Source organism: Siniperca chuatsi, linkage group LG9 (assembly GCF_020085105.1).
Source record: "Siniperca chuatsi isolate FFG_IHB_CAS linkage group LG9, ASM2008510v1, whole genome shotgun sequence".
NCBI classification, from domain to species: Eukaryota; Metazoa; Chordata; class Actinopteri; order Centrarchiformes; family Sinipercidae; genus Siniperca; species Siniperca chuatsi.
In genome coordinates this window covers 12,788,026-12,805,180 of record NC_058050.1, presented here as the reverse complement: position 1 = coordinate 12,805,180, position 17,155 = coordinate 12,788,026, and the positions used below count along the sequence as shown (strand labels likewise).

The 17,155-nt window shown below is 39.9% G+C and overlaps 1 protein-coding gene across 2 annotated transcripts; it reads left to right on the top strand.

Annotated features, from left to right (window-relative positions):
* Positions 1-61: 61 nt before the first annotated feature.
* On the top strand, positions 62-15,968 carry pklr (pyruvate kinase L/R). Of its 2 annotated transcripts, none has more exons than XM_044207997.1 (12): positions 62-114; positions 5,502-5,666; positions 6,386-6,477; positions 6,587-6,718; positions 8,142-8,328; positions 9,258-9,531; positions 10,230-10,380; positions 11,198-11,350; positions 11,470-11,636; positions 13,669-13,735; positions 15,310-15,424; positions 15,548-15,968. In XM_044207997.1, exons 1-12 carry the CDS (start codon positions 102-104, stop codon positions 15,652-15,654), a joined length of 1,623 nt encoding a protein of 540 aa, XP_044063932.1. In that variant the 5' UTR covers positions 62-101; the 3' UTR covers positions 15,655-15,968. The 2 variants fall into 2 exon arrangements, with proteins under 2 accessions (XP_044063932.1, XP_044063933.1); XM_044207998.1 differs by lacking the exon at positions 62-114 and adding an exon at positions 2,190-2,445.
* Positions 15,969-17,155: the final 1,187 nt, after the last annotated feature.

Below are 17,155 nucleotides of genomic sequence, written 5' to 3'. Positions count from 1 at the left end.
TAGGCCTAACACTGCTGTCCACCAGATGGCGCTAAAACTCATACCAACCCATTCATTTACATTTGTCGCGCTTGTCCCCTCCTCACCATTCAGTCTGCTTCATGCATCCAACAGGTTTGTCATTTCCTTTCTAAACATCTAAACTTTAAAACCTTACTTCATACTGTGACTGTGTGCTGTGTGTAAGGGCTGTATGAAACGTACCAATAGCCTACCTCTGTCTTCACCCTGCTGTTTTTGTTATATCGTTTTTTGTTATTTGTTGTTTGTTTTTCAGCTGAAAATCTTTCCTGCTGTATAATTCTGTCGCTTTGCCAGATATTGATCACTCTACTTTCAATTGTTTGCTGACGAGCCCGATAAAAAATACTTTATTTTCTCCCCAAACAGGCAACAGACTCCCAGGTTAAGATCAAGTGCTCGCTGTTAGTTTTGATAATAATACTGCTACTTGGCCCCTGTATTCTATTATTTTCTTATTTGAAGTGTTGCATATTTAAGTTGGATATCATATCCAACTGTTGCACTTTGGTCTCCATGCGTAAAACCGACCTTTACTCCAGTCTGGTAATTGTCTGGCAGTGCTATTATATCATACAAGGTGTGTGCTACACAGAGCAGAGGGCTGCAGGGTAAATCTTCTCTGGTCCACTCAGGAACAAAGGTCTGTTTGTCCTTTGGCTAACGATTTACACCCTGTTTCAGCCTGGGTTCATGCGCGACTGTGCATAGATACAACTCTGCAGAATGCAGCTCCATGCATTTCTAGAGACCAATAAGAAACTTTGAGTGAACTGTGTCACTGTGCGGAAGACTCATCATCTCTATGTGTCACCTCATTTGTCAAAGTCTCATACTTATATAACATCAGCCTCTATAGTCCACAGTTCTCTAACATGGCGTGGTTTGTGGAAGACAGCTAATTAGTCAAGATACAGACTTTTTCAAAGGTTCAGAAACTCTCTGACATCAAGAACCTCAAGCTAAATCTGCAATAAACTCCTTTTGATAATATATCCTACTTTCTAATAAGTCACCCTTTCAAAAGGGTTTATAAGCTGTAACTAATAGCTTATAATTAATGGTTAATAAATAATTGACTAATACTTTATAGATCAGTTACAAGATATTAATAAAAACTGCTTTTGGGTTGCCAGGTTGCGGCTGGTGTTTATTCTCCAAAATTATGACACTTTCTTTGTCATTTTAGCTCTTTAGTTCATCATGTGAATTTGACCTCTGACCTTTTGGAAGCATGGCCATCTTATTAATAACGTATTAACATTTATAACTGCTGACTTTGAACCATTTATTACTGACTTGTTTATAATTAAAGTTGATTTATTTACTTTTGCTTTTGGACTATTAGACAGTAAGACTCTTTATTAATGACTCAACAGCCGAGAGTGTTTTCGCTGGCAACCCAAAAGTTTTTATTCTTAAGGCTTTTAACTGATTTACAATGCATTAGCTAACAACGTGTTAACAATTAATAAAAGCAGCAGGGTTGAGAATGACAAATGTGAACAGTGAAGTAATGGTAAAATAAAATATTGTTTGGGGGAACCCCCCCGAAAATTCCCACAGTGTCCTCTGGTCCCTGAACCCCACTATGGGTGACACTGTCATCAGCTAATTTGGTCGCACTCTTTTGGACAGTTCAGAAGTAGCGATATGAGTCACTAAATCAACTCATCTAGTTCAGCTTATACATCCTGGGCTGCAACAATATTTTTCATTATTAATTTATTTGTTGAATTGTTTTTTTACAACTAATTGATAAATCCTTAAGTCTAAAAAAGGATAAAAAATAGTGAAAAAATGTCACATTTTCTCAGAGCCCAAGGTGACATTGTCTTCAAATGTCTTGTTTTGTCTGGCCGACAGCCCAAAACCCAAAGTTTTACAACAAAATAAAATAGAGAAAAGCAACAAATCCTCACCTTTGAGAAGCTATCGTGTGGGTTAATAGTGTGTCAAACTCAGGGTTAGTATTACATAATCTGGAGCGATGCAGCAAAAAGTATCACTTTGCACTGTAGTTCACCCTGATAGTTTAGTGTCATCACTGGGCTATTGACATACAGTTTTTCCATTTTTATCATCATCTTGGCTCAGTCAGGCTGAGCCACCTATGCTAATTCATCCAAAATCGTCTGTCTGTTGCAAGAAGTGGACTCACTCCAAATGGTGTGAGTGGGAGGAGAGATGAGAGGGCAGCAGAGGGGTCAGAGGGTAAACGTGAAGGAAAGTCACTGAACTAGGCTTGTCCAGGTGACACTAGTCTTGGAGAATGACGAGTGCACGACCTGAGCACAAACAGACAGGATAAAGGCAGAGGAGGAAATTTAGAGAGTAAAATCCGCTAAAATAAACAAAGAGAGGAGGAGGAACTGTTGCAGTGGACTTGGATCTTGTAAAAAATTCATGGTTTTGTCAAAATGGGTAAGTGGACCAATGTTTCAGTCGTAGTCATCTGGACACTGTTTTCAGAATCAAGATGTTTCGGCTCCCATCCGGAAGTCATTCTCAATGACTTTGAGAATGACTTCCGGATGGGAGCCGAAACGTCTTGATTCTGAAAACAGTGTCCAGGTGACTACGACTGAAACCTTTTCTACGATAGAACACTCCTGGACGAATGAGGGACTACACCGTCCTAAGTGGACCAATGATTTTTTTTTGTATTGTGGCTGCACACTTATAACAAGTTATATACATGATCATACAACTTCAGCATGATTAAAAATGCAAAGCTGACTTTTTAGTGATTTGATTAATTGTTAAATTGTGTGCAGTTAATTCGGTGTATGTTAGTCTAGTGGCCAATAATTTGTCATTTTCCAATATCTGTGATTATGCAGCATGAAATTATTCCATCATATACATGACTCACTTTCCCCTTTTTAAGCTGTCGGTCCCATGATGTGTTGTTTGTCATATGCTTTTGAACATTATTTCAGTCATAGTTGGACAAACATCTACTCGATCGATTGCACACATGCACGCTGACCTGCTGTCATGCAGGAACGTGACCCTCTGCAAACAGGTCACACCCGTCACCTGGTGGACGTCTCTTATCCGTCAAAAAAGCTGTGCATTACTTTGCAACTGTCTTTGACCTGCTTTATTTATAGTCAGCTTTCCAGTAACAGGTACCTGCTTGTATGTACGTGTGTGTGTGTGTGTGTGTGTTTCCATGTGTACACTCTGGGATGTGTCAGAGGAGGATCTCAGTGGGGCACGTAATGATGTGTGCAGCGGTGCGGCAGAACTGGGTCACAGGGAGGTGGAGAGAAAAAGACACAAAGAGAAAGAGAGAGAATGCACTGACAGCTACCGAATCCACAGGATGGAGGAGCGGTGCATGTTCCTGCAAAACCTCAAGTCACCATTTTCATCAGGGAGTTTCCTCTGCAGACTTCAAGCTCCTGTGTTTCTGCATGTCAATTCACCACAGAGAGCTTTCATTTATTGCACACATTTAAAACATGACACTTATTAAAATACATTGGTTAACAAGCTGTGTAACAGGCAATGCAGAAATAACAAATTAACAACAAAAAGTTTTTCTCAATAGAAATAGTCAGATTCCTCCTCTCTTCACCTCACCGTCAAGTCTTCCTCCCCTCCCCCCTCTCTCCTTCATCCTCATCTCTTCACTCCTGTTGTGCCGTTAGCAGCGACCTTGTCCGTCAGGCTCTCCTCTCGTCCTCCTCCCCTCTGGTCTTTACTCTCTCCTCGCCTGTGGTGGCAGAAATTGTAGGCTTGACTGACTGTGACATCCTTTAAAATGGATGCCATTGTACTAGCTCCAAGCCCTCCGCCAGGTACCACAATGTTTTGCATGAAAGACACATCAGCTCTGCTCAGGTTTTATGCAGCAGTAGTGGTGTCACTGGGATAGGGTGTTGAAAGGCATTGCATACTGGTATCATCCCAGTTTGAGTAGTAAGATTTCAAGAGGTGAAATGTGAGCTGAGACGTGTTTGTTTGTACAGAAATAGTTGAAGTGGGGTTTGATTGTAGTTGGATTGATTGTAGATGACTTATTAGTAGTTATTAGAAAATTATCTACACTATCAGATAACTGAACAATTTTATTTTAAAGTTACTCTGATCAATATTTTTATAGGAACACTGCTTCAAATGACTGTATAATGTGAAAGTTGTTAGTAGTGATGACACCACAGATAATTATCACCTGACTCTGCAGTTTCCTTCAATGCTGCGCAGCTTTATAACGTCTTTCAACTCATTGTTTTGGTTTAACAACCCACAACTTTAATGTTTTTGTTCACTCTCACTGCTCTCATAGCTTCATTTCCAGCAGCAGCAGGCAGCTGTTCTCAGTGGAGAAGCTCCAATAAACCGACTGCTGTTTGGTGCTCGACAGGTAGTGGGCAGAGAGACAAAGTTAACAAGGGAACATAGAGGAGCATTTAGCGGCTAAAAGCCAGATATTTCCCTGAGAAGCTAGCCAAGACCAAACCAGAGCTAAAAGGAGAGTGAATATTGGACTTAGATTCATCAGGTTGCCAGAAACACGACTCTAAATAAATGCTAATGTTGCTCGGTGTCTGTTGGACGTGTAATAGGTTTGCTAACACATTAGCCAAAACGTCTTCATTATGCAAATAAAATGCCAATGTTGTGTTACAGCTTGTTGAGCTAAAAATCAATTCATGCACATTTGACAAACTTAAAAATTAGCATCATACTAGAACTGCTGTTGTTTTTCAATGATAATTTTAGTTTTCACACTCTCACTATTCATGTGTTATTTGCTCATGAAGGATTTGTTCAGGATTGCACTTTCAGGATGGAGAAGAATGTAGCTCCTACACTGACAGACTGGACAGCAACAAAAATGCAACCAAATCAGTCTCCTTTCAGTTTGAGTGTCTCTTCTGAGAATGCAAGAGATCTCAGTTTACTTTAATTCTTTCTTCAGTAAAGAGGGAGATAATATTTTATGTTTAAAAAAAGACCTTGCCTTCATCCAGGTGTCTGAAATACAGCCTTCTTTATGGATTGCTGGTGTGGAGAAAACTTTGTATTTTCATTTGTTTCAAATGTCATCCCTTTTTATTTCCACTATATGGCATTAATATCAGCCATTCCTGTTTTTGTTGCTTGTCAAAGAAGATCTGCTGAACTACAGTATTTTGTTTTCATATTACTGCTTGGTATGACAGCTGAATGTCAGCATGTGCATCTTCATGACCCCTCCACGCTGTAGTTAATGTCAGGTCAATATATGCATACTCTAGAAGTGTCCTCTGCTCTGACTCTACATAAAAAATTTGTGGTGTCATTTTTCTCTCTGCTCTTCACTCTTAACACAAACTAGAAGGGTTGTTGTTCTTGTTCATCATTAACAAAGTTACACACTTTTTTCTGTTTGAGGTGTTTAGTTCATTTGTATTCGCAGGTGGAGTTGGCAGTAGACTTATCATGACTGATTTCACCCTGCTGACAACATTTCTCTGTCACTACAGCTCGCATCAGGCGCTACTCCGAGGCGATGACACAGCCGGACTCTTTCATTCAGCGCCAGCAGCTGGACGCCAGCATGGCTGACACCTTCCTGGAGCATCTCTGTCTGCTGGACATCGACCAGGAGCCAATCACAGCACGCAACACCAGCATAATCTGCACCATCGGTGAGTGTGACAACCGGTGGCAGACAGTGAGTCTCAGTTTCAAGTTTGTTTTCTGGCAACTGTCGTATGTCATCGCTGGCAGTCTGTCAGACAGCCAGCTCCTGGGTGCTGGGTGGCCTTCAGTGTGCTGGCAGGGTTTGGTTCTTGGCTGTGGCACTGTGGAGCTCTCTCCACTCTTCTTCTGCCCAGAAAAAAAAGAAAATAATTAGAAGGAAATACAATATACAAATTGCTTCTTAGTTCTTCCAGAGCTCTGACGTTCCAGATAGATACCTGCCTTTGATTCCTCTCATAGACAGGGGTTTCTTTACTGCTCACTGAAGGGCTTGTGTACAAAGTGATGAAGCAACAGGTGGAGAGACCAGCATACTGTAGTTCATTTTCAATGCCGACTAACTAACAATCATTTTCATCATTTATTAATCTGCCAGTTATTTTCTTGGCCAATAAAATATCAGGAAGTAGGGGGAAAAAAAGCCCATCATAATTTTCCAGAACACAAGTTGACATATTCAAATAGCTTATTTTGTCTTACTAACATGCCAAAAACCCAAAGGTACTCAGTTTACTATCACAGAAAACACATTTAAGAAGCTGGAATCAGTGATTTTTGGTCATTTTTGCCTGAAAAATTATTAAACACTCTTCTGTCAATCAACTTATTGTTTCAGCTCAATTTTAATGTTAAACATTCTTTTTCTTACTTCTGTTCCTTTCAGGTCCTGCATCCCGATCGGTCCCCAAACTCCAAGAGATGGTCAAGGCAGGGCTGAATATTGCTCGTCTAAATTTCTCTCATGGCTCACATGAAGTATGTGTAGTACATGTGTTTCTCTGTGTACCGTCTCTTACAATTACAGTACTTAAACGCACATGTTTTGGTCTTTCCGGCAGTCATGTATTGATTCTCTGTCTGTCAGTACCATGGTGAAACCATCAAAAACATTCGAGAGGCAGTGGAGACGATAACCTCTGACCCCTTGTATTATCGGCCGGTTGCCATTGCCTTGGATACGAAGGGTCCAGAGATCCGCACTGGATTAGTGAAAGGGGTAAACATGTTATGCTTCATCTATCAAGCAGTCTGAACCTAATCACATGCAGTCAGGTGTAAGAGGTGCTGAAAATATGTTGACTGTTTTGTATCATTTTTCACAGGTTGCTACCTACTTTTTTTTGGCATCTGGTTGTGTGTCCTCTTTTGCTTTTTCATCATCATCATCATCATCACCTTATTGTGTTGTTCTTTGTGTTGCTGTTGCATGCTGTCTGCTTTGCTGAAGAAATAACTCCAAGCTGTTGGAAGCCTCTTCATGCCTTGATTAGCTTAGAAAATGCTCTGCATGTTGTGTGAGCTGCACACTGATTCTTGCTTGTTGTGTCTCTTCTGAAGTCTGTGTAGTAGCTTGAATGGACGATGAACACGTGTTATACATAATTGTATGTTGTTTATACGTTATATATTATCTTTATATTATATTCTTAACCAACTAATTCTAATTCCTCATTCTTACATATCATAAATGGTGATGCCATTTCATTTCTTGCATGTTTTAGCAGATGATATTTTACATTTACAGGAAGAATGTCAATGAAAGGAAGGATGACATATACTCTAAAACAAAATCATAAAAAATCAAATACACATAAGCAGTCGTTTTTTAACCCAAAAGTTAGACAACAACAGCTCATCGACAAATAATTGGTAGAGAGCAGTGGACATATTTGTGGGACAATTGTCACCCCGTACATTTGAATTCATGTCACGTTTTCATCATCACTGGCATTTAAAACCTCTTATGTGAATTACCAGAACTATTTAGCCACAAGCATCATAAAACACACGGGCTTGCTGAAGCTCAGCATACCATTAAATCAAACACTTGCAGGTTTAGACAGCGTGTGGATTTGGATCAAGCAGGTTTCAGCACTGCGCAGGTTGTGGTTTTGCAACAGCAAACAGAGGAAGATTCTACATAGCGGTACAGCAACATAATATAGATGACAACATCAGAACTTGGAGGGTAGCCATACTGTAATTCTTACATGCTATTAGACAATAATAGCAGAGCATGAATCACAGCTTAACACATTTCTGAGTTTGTTGGTTTTTATGCTCATGGTAAACAGTATGTGTGTCTGTGTGTAGACACATTCCTGCAAGCACAGTAACTTAAAACAATACTTGGAAGAAACGCACTTGCACCACAGGTTTCACCTACAGAGATGATTTCTTTGAAACAACTAGTGATGACACATATGTGATAACGCCTGTGTTTGACATAAAAATGTTATTTAACACATTACTTAGCTTACAAAATTATTTATTAAGTCATTAGTTGTCCCTCAAGTGCACCTTGCTTTTAAAAATGTGTTGATAATAAAGAGGTGATAATGGTGTTTACTTAAAGGCAGCATTACTTTCTTTCAATTTTGTGTTTGAGTGTGTGTGTGTGCATGTGTGTCTTTATATAGAAAGTGGAGGAGGAGGTGGAGCTGGAAAAGGGCAGTCATGTCCGTGTGGTAACAGCAGAGAGTGACAAAGACAAGACAGACGGGAAGATTATCTGGGTGGACTATCCCAGCCTGCCCAAAGTCATCAAGAAAGGAGGCAAGATCTACATAGATGACGGCCTCATTGGACTCAAAGTACTGGAAACAGGTAATACACATAAGTTGACTTTAACAAACCCAGAGTGCTAGCAAAGTAGTAATGTGACAACATGCCTGTATTGCTGCTGCTGCACATCTGCATTGAAATGCTACTTCTTTGCCTCTTATTTTCTCGTTTTATGATATATATTTTAGTAATTTTGCAATATAAATGCATACAACAAAATCTCTCATAAGCAAATCATAGAGAAAACAAAAATATATAGAATAAAAGAAAACAAGAAAGTAAAAAAAGACAAATATAAAAGCATATATATATACATCTGCGTTCAAATACACATACCCACATACATACATGTACATACAGTACACACACAGATACATATATATGTATACACATATACATGCACGTGTGCCTACAGACCTGCATACACAAATATTAAGATTCCTGTCTGCCATTATTATATACTACTTCTCATTTAGTCTATACTAAATGTCTATACAAAGTCCTACTTGTCCTATGTTCTATTTTGTTGCACTAATACATCAGTTCATAGCATTAATGTACAAAAGACCATTGGACCTATCTCTCAATCTGAATGAGGCAGCCTTGCTTAACTGAATAACCTATTCACAAAAAGATGGTTCCCCAGGAAAATCTGCTTCCCCCCAGTATAGTGGTAATGTAGTCTGGGTCATATCTGAGGCTCTACAGTCTATAATTAGTGGGTCGCCTAATATATACAATGTAGGCTTTTATAGTTTAGATATTTCTGCATTGTTTCCTGCAAGACAAAACTTTTCTTCTACTTTAGTAAATGTTTTCCTCCTATCTCCTCCGAAGAGATCCACTAGAGTTAAGACTCCTGTATCAACGCAATCTTTACCAAGAAATGTAGTTTTGGCTATCCTCAATTCAGGGTTTTCACAACTCTGAGGATAATTAAATTGACCTCCTCAACTCCTCCTCCTCTGCAGGCTCCAACTGGGTGGATACGGAGGTGGAGGCTGGTGGGGTGCTGTGCAGTCGTAAAGGCGTTAACCTCCCCGGCTGTGACCTGATCGGCCTGCAGGCCGTCAGCGAGCAAGACGAGGCTGACCTGAGGTTTGGGGTGGCCCAGGGCGTGGACATGGTGTTCGCCAGCTTCATCCGCTCTGCCCAGGATGTCAGAGATGTGCGGCGAGTTCTGGGGGCACACGGACGACATATCAAAGTGATCAGCAAGGTGGAAAGCCGGCAAGGGGTTCAGAAGTGAGTCAAGGAAAATACTATAAATGAAACCATTAAGGCACAGTTATTTTGAACGATATATTAGCTGGAGGCAGTGAGAATTTCATAATGAAACTGTGACAGGGCTTATAAATTCACCGCTCCTGTGGACAGCCAGCTGTCAGTGATGACGTATGTCAGCTCTGGATTTTACACATCTATGATAAGCGATCTGTGTGGCTGTCTGTGTGAGTTATAGCTGCCACTTAATAGATCTGACATAATTTATGTCACAGCTCTCTCATGTCCATTACTTATCTCTTGCTCTCTCCTATTGCTCACTTGCTGTTGACAGTGTTTGGTGCTAATTAAAATGTTTATTTTTTTGATCGGATCATAAAGATTCAATTTTACACAATTATGATGCTGTGTATCAATATTTGTCGTGAAGAGCCCCGTTTTACATCTCCTGCGGCTTAATCGCATGTCCCTGCTGTTCCTCGTTGCTCACATAGAATTTGGATTTCATCCACATGATGTAGGATTTAGATGACAATGCAACACTATCCTTAATATGTTTTCAAGATCCAGAAGCAGTGAGCAAAATCCTGTTTTTGCAGGTCAAGACCTGAACAATGCTCTGCTTCCATGCCCCTGCTCACTTCTCATTTTGTCTTCTTTTCCAACTCCCTCTTTTTTATCCCAAACTCTCAATCCTCCCTCCCTAATCTCTCTGTCAGTTTTGAGGAGATCCTGGCTGAGAGCGATGGCGTGATGGTTGCCAGGGGCGACCTGGGGATCGAGATCCCGGCAGAAAAAGTCTTCATTGCCCAGAAGATGATGATAGGACGCTGCAACTCTGCTGGCAAGCCCGTCATCTGTGCCACACAGGTCAGGGACGAGCACATACACAAACCCACACACACAGAAAAGCATGCAGAAGTGATAAAATATGCAGATTTAGATGCTAACTACAGTTACTACCAATCAAATGTCAAATGGGTCCAAGTAAACTAACATTAAAACCTAACAGGCACACATTAACCTTGCACTCCTACATAATGTACTCACACAAACACACACTCCCATGTCCAATAAATTAATCCTCAAAGACACACACGTCCTCTCTTTCACACCCCTCTCCCACACACGCACAAACACACACACTCCTGCAGCCATGTTGAGTCACAGTGCTATATCTTGTTATGCTACAGCTCCAGACTCAGAATGACAGCGTTATAGTAGGTTTGCTACTCGAGACCCGAGCCCACAAACAACTCCCACACACACGTACACTAATCGGCATTAGCAGCAGCTTCTTAACTACTACAATGCAGTCTCTCAGGTAATGCTGCGAGCTATCTCATTTTCCAACTTATTGACTCATAATAACGAGTCTCCAGCATGCCAATAATGATCTTGCAAAGTCATAATCGCCTGCCTTAGTCTAAATGAGCTCTCGTTTCTCCTCCACTACTGTCCATCCATCCACACAGCCATTAGCTCCTCTCTTCATTCACCGCCTAAAGCCTGTATGCCTGACATTACTTTCTCATCTAGGACAAAAGTGGACATACAGAGTGGCTTATTTTTATGGATTAATTGATCGAATCCCTGTACAGTACCTTATGAGGCACTTATGACATTTTGGTTGTGGTTAGAAGACTAATGTGAAGCTAATGTATTGTGTGTGCACGTGTGTTTGCAGATGCTGGAGAGCATGGTGGCCCACCCACGGCCAACCAGAGCGGAGGGCAGTGACGTCGCCAACGCCGTGCTGGATGGAGCCGACTGTGTAATGTTATCTGGGGAGACCGCCAAGGGACTGTTTCCTGTGGAGGCAGTCGCAATGATGCACTCGGTGTGTGTGTTTCTGCGTGTGCACAATGTCCACTCTGTTACATCTGACTTAGTGCCCGCTGATAACCCACTCCTCCTCTGTTTCCCCCACGCCCTCACTCCTCTGTCTTTGTATCTCAGATCTGCAGGGAGGCAGAGGCGGCCATTTTCCACCAGCAGCTGTTTGAAGAGTTGCGTCGCCTCACTCCTCTCTCCTCTGACCCCACAGAGGTCACAGCCATCGGAGCTGTAGAGTCCTCCTTCAAATGCTGTGCTGGGGCCATCATAGTCCTCACCACCAGTGGCAGGTGTGTATACCAAACCTGTCACCAGACAAGAATGCATGGTAATAATAATAATAATAATAATAATAATAATAATAATAATAATAATAATAATAATAATTTGACATTTTAGGAAATACACTTATTCACTTTCTTGCTGAGAGTTAGATGAGAAGACTGATACCACTCTCATATGTGAACAGTAAATAGTAAGTACAGCCAGTAGCCGGTTAGCTTAGCTTAGCCAAAAGACTGTCCAAAAGTAACAAAACCTGTATACCAGCACCTCTAAATCTCAGTAATTAACACATTGTATCTCATTTGTTTAATTCGTACAAAAACCAAAGTGTAAAAATGACCTTCAGACAGGCTAGCTGTTTCCACCTGTTTCCTGTGCTAAGATAAACTGGCTGCTGGCTGTAGCTTTATATTTATCATACAGAAATGAGAGTAATATAATAATATAATAAAAAGCAATTTAGCGTATTTCCCAAAATGTCAACCTATTCCTGTAAGGTTAGGGAAAGATTGTGATTACTGTTAATAAAAAAGGTGAATGTGAATTGAAGGTCTGCAGCAGGACGCAAACTCCATTCTCCTGCATGAAACTCAGACACTCTATACGCCTAGTCACCCTAACCTTCCACCTCTTTACATTTAATTTAAATGGTGGCATTGGACGCAAATTGTACGAGTCATCCAGTATGAGTCATTCGTAACAGGATACTGGGCTGGTACATACACCCAAAAGCGTGCACATACTGGAGACTCATAGACTAATTTGTGGAAGAGTTAGACATAAGTAAATATATCATTCACAGTTTTTGACTTTCTTTTCTTCCCCCTGGACAGACATAAGAGCTCTTTAAAGGTTGGAGCAGCAGATGTTATTTTTTTTATCCCAGAGCAAAGCTACAGATTGAATATTGCAGTATTGTTCCCTGCTTTCGCATCCTTAGGGTAGAGTTTTATGTTGACTATCACATTTATTGTGTAAACTTACTCCCCTAACTGGCAAAATAAAGATTTCTCTTCTCCGCACACATGCACACACACACAGATATAATACACATGTAAATGCATATTTTTAAATCACCACATTTCTATATACATACAGGCACCACATACAGAGGGTGACAAATTAAAGGAAAAAACTCAATATCTGAGTGAAGAAACATAACAAATGCAAATGATTCCATCCTATCATGCTCTATGACGTATAAAAAGGTTGAGCAGACACAGTTGACCTTGATTTTGATTCAAGATTGCTAGAAGACAAGAAATAGTCTACAGCGATGCTATCAGCTCTGTGAGGCTGTACTCACTCACAGCACTGCTGTGAGCTAAATGCTACTGTAGGCATGCTAAGATGCTCACAATGACAAAGCTAAAATGCTGATGTTTAACAGGTACAATGTTTACCATGTTGAACATCTTAGTTTAGCGTGTTAGCATGCTAACATTTGCCAATTAGCACAAAAGGCACAGCTGAGGCTAATGGGAATGTCATTAGTTTTGCAGAAATTTGGTCATAAAGCAAATTATTGGACAAATAATAAGTTTGACCTGATGGTGGCGCTAGAGGAAAAGTCAGAGGATCACCGAAGTCATTAAGATTCACCCTCTGGGCACTAAATGTCATGGCAATCCATCCAATAGTTGTTGAGATGTTTCAGTCACAAAAAGTGACTTTGAGACTTTCATTATTTGACTGGCAGAAGCTTCAGTCACAAAAACTGCTCAACCGACTACTGTTTCAATAGGAGCAGTGACTAAAGTGACATCTGCATTTAGATCTGTGGGAAAGACATATGTTGTTGTTAGGCTCCACCACCATCTTCACACAGTAAATGAGGGAATATCCCTTCAGTAGAGATCAGAGATTTGTAGAATCTATGCCAAGGAGCACTGAAGCTGTTCTGGCGGCTGGAATGACACTTTACTAAGAAACTTTATGGTGCTTTTTCTGTACACGGAAAAGCTGTTCATATGTGCCAACAGTGATAATGTATTTTCCCTCCTTCTCACCATCCGTCTTTCCTCTTCGTCTCTCCAGGGCGGCACATCTCCTGTCCAGGTACCGCCCTCGCTGTCCTATTATCGCCATCACCAGAAGCCCTCAGGTACAGTCTGCCTCTATGAACCAGCAGTGTCTGTCTTCTCTGAAACATGACTTAATTGTTAATGACTCATACTTTTCAAAACTGAGCAATGTGTGATACAGTCAGTATTTACTCTCACTGTCTGTTGTTGTAAATAGTGACAGCACTAAAGATGTCAGATTGGTCTCACTGACTATGTATGATATTTTACTGGAGTGTATTTCTGTTTTATGGAGCCTTCTACAGAGCTCTTTGTTCAGGGACAGTTGTTTTAAAGCATGTAGTCAGAGGCAAAATGTTGCACAAACTGGTTTAAAGTAGATCATGATTAATTCTACATAAATGTATAAGTTGTCATGTAGCGTTAATCCACATAAGACCCCCCTCCTCATGCAATAAGCTCAACATGGAGGTCAGAGGTCAGGGTCAGATTCAGAGCAGCACATCTGGACCTGGAGCGGACGCATTCAGCACAGTGGATGGCTGCTTGCAGGGTTGACCCTGAGAACCTCCTTATGACAACACCCATAACTTTTGAATGTTGAATGTCAAAACCTTTATTTATACAGGAGAAACTCACATAGAGCAAGCTCTCTTTTGCAGGAGTGCCCTGTTGACGGTGATATACAAATAATAAGTTTGATAAGAAGTAGTCATGTGATAAAATACAGCATTTCCAGCAAGTTAGGCAAAAAATGCAAAGATATTAATTAAAACATTTACATTAGAAATAAAACAAAAACAGTAATGGCTACACGAGACACATAAATAATAATAGAGACAACGCTATCAATTATAACATTTACATTCAACTGCTGAAGGTGTTTCAATGATAGATTTGATAGAAATGGATTTAAAAAAGGCGTTTAGTGCCCACTTTGGTCCAAAACACCTTTATATTTCCAGAAATCCACACATTTTTAAAATTGCTAGGAATCAGGAGCCTGCTCTCACAGGAATCTTATAGTTACTTATAAGAAAAGGTTTGCACAATATTTATATGATATATATGAAAAACTGAAGCCAGACCCAGAGTATGGACCTGTTTTTTTAAATAAAACAAAGCAAAAGCATTACTAAAACATTTCTAAAATAATGTCAATTAACCTTAACCATAATAAACATAACTTAATTGAGTAGTTAGACTCTACATAATGTTTTCAGTGTAAACATTTTAAGCTTTCTACATAATGAAACAGATTAATTCATGCTGTTATTTTAGCAATTCTGTCCTTGTCCTGAGGGTGAAACTAGAGGAAAGGTCATGAGGTCATTAAGATCAGATGGTGTATCCCCTTTGACCACATAACCTGTGATGAGACATTACTATATTTATTTTATGGAGTCACAAACCAAAATGTTTGGCAAACACTGCATTACATAGGTCAGGGGGTCATTGTGGGCATCAAAGTCTTGAATGGATGAATGAACTGACAGACATTTATGGCCATATAGGCCCAACCACAAGCAGTTTAAAAAATATATAAAATTTAGCCAACAATTTGTAGTTATTTAACACAGATAAAGATTCACTGTAGTGTAACAGAACCCTGAAATTATTGCTGAGCCTTCACTGTCTCTGTCCTCACTCTCAGGTGGCCCGTCAGTCTCAGCTGTTAAGAGGAGTGTTTCCTGTCCTCTTCCACCCTCTGCCTGCTCCCGTCTGGGCCGATGATGTCGACAACAGGGTCAACTTCGGCATGGATATAGGTCAGTGTGCGTGTATGTGAGCTGTTTGTCTGTTTGTATGCCGCCATTAGCCTGTTTATTTGCATGCTATGATACTGTCTTACTCACACACCCTCCTGTGTTTCTCTCCATCCACCTCCTCAGGGAAAGCAAGAGGATTCTTCAAGTCAGGCGACATGGTGATTGTGGTGACAGGCTGGATCCCAGGGTCCGGTCACACTAACATTATGAGGGCAGTCAATGTCCCGTAACAACCCGACCTTACTTGACTGACTGCCAGTGTTAAAGCATCTTTAAGGCAGAGCTATAACATATAAATGTGATGAAAACCTGAGAACCACCCCCTTAAATAAAATAATAACCACTGTCACTGATAGATTAACAAAAGCATTTTGGCAGCATCATCATCGTTATTTAAACTCAAGGTTATGGTAAGGAAACACTTGGAACTGGTCTCGAGAATGTTGAATTTGTGTTTAACGTGTCTTGAAAGCTGAATGACTCCCTCCAAATAAAACTTTAACTTGCTGTTCTCCTGTTTATGTGGAGACTTACTGTAAGCTAACTGAGCTGTCCAGCCTCTTCTTTTCATCTCTGTTATTTATGGGAGTATCACATTGAATTGAAAATGAATATTGTCTCTGTGCCTGCCATTGTTGAAGCATATCATTATTGGTAGCCTTTATAGAATTTGGAGATAAGGCTTTTATTCCTGTCCATAGTCCTGAGTTTATCTCCTTGACGGTGCAATTCTTTTGGCCAATCTGAGCCGCGCCGGGAGATGCAGAGATGACGAGTATTGAACTGCACCCTTTTGTCTACTGAGAGGACCCAGATGCCGACATCTGCCTACTGTTCCCTCGTAAACTAATTATATCTGTTCCTGCATGGGGCTTTCTCATGTCTGATTATCCTTTATGTGACGTCCTCGCCTTTCTGCTACAGGCTTCCTCCTTCTTTGGTGTTTCTTTTCCAGCTTTAATGTGCCTTGAATCCTCCTCCCTTAGATGATCTAGTCTCCTTCTGTCCATAATATCCCTAGTGAGCTTATTGATGTTGGTCTTCTTCTACATATATATATATATATATATATATATATAGAATATATATATATAGATATATGTATATTCTATATATACATATATATATATATATATATATATATATATATATATATATATATATATATATATATATATATATATATTTATATATGTATATGTATAGTTGTATTGTTATTGTTGTAGATGCATTAATGTGTAAGCAGCAATTTAATGTTGTAGCTGTTTGAGGTGATGCTAAACTAATTTATATACTACATATTTTATAAGATCTTCATATGTTTTGTATAATAACTCGTCATCTGCAAAGTAACCTGTAAATACAGCTGTCAAATAAATGTAGGAGAGTAAAGAGCTCAATATTTGCCTCTGAAATGTAGTGGAGTAGAAGTATAAAGTAGCCAAGATAGAAATACTCACGTAAAGTACAAAAACCTTAATACTTAAATACAGTACTTAGTTATTTCCGATGACTGTAATTTTAAGTATGCAACTTTCTATGGAGGTGACAAATTACTGATTGTGTATTTATAGAAAACTTGGCTGGCATTTGTAGTCTTTTTAAATTAACTGCTATTATATATCAGCTCAGAGTAACATAGAAAAATTATCATTTAGTACCAGTAGTTTATTACACCGGAAGTAGCTTTTAAAAGACTTGAGCTTTATCATCACGTTCGTTTGGACTTGA

Excerpts from the sequence above, each read along its gene's own strand:
- pklr (XM_044207997.1), top strand. Across the intron at positions 6,478-6,586 it reads TCTCTCATGGCTCACATGAA|TACCATGGTGAAACCATCAA; the intron begins GTATGTGTAGTA and ends TCTGTCTGTCAG. Across the intron at positions 9,532-10,229 it reads AGCCGGCAAGGGGTTCAGAA|TTTTGAGGAGATCCTGGCTG; the intron begins GTGAGTCAAGGA and ends TCTCTCTGTCAG.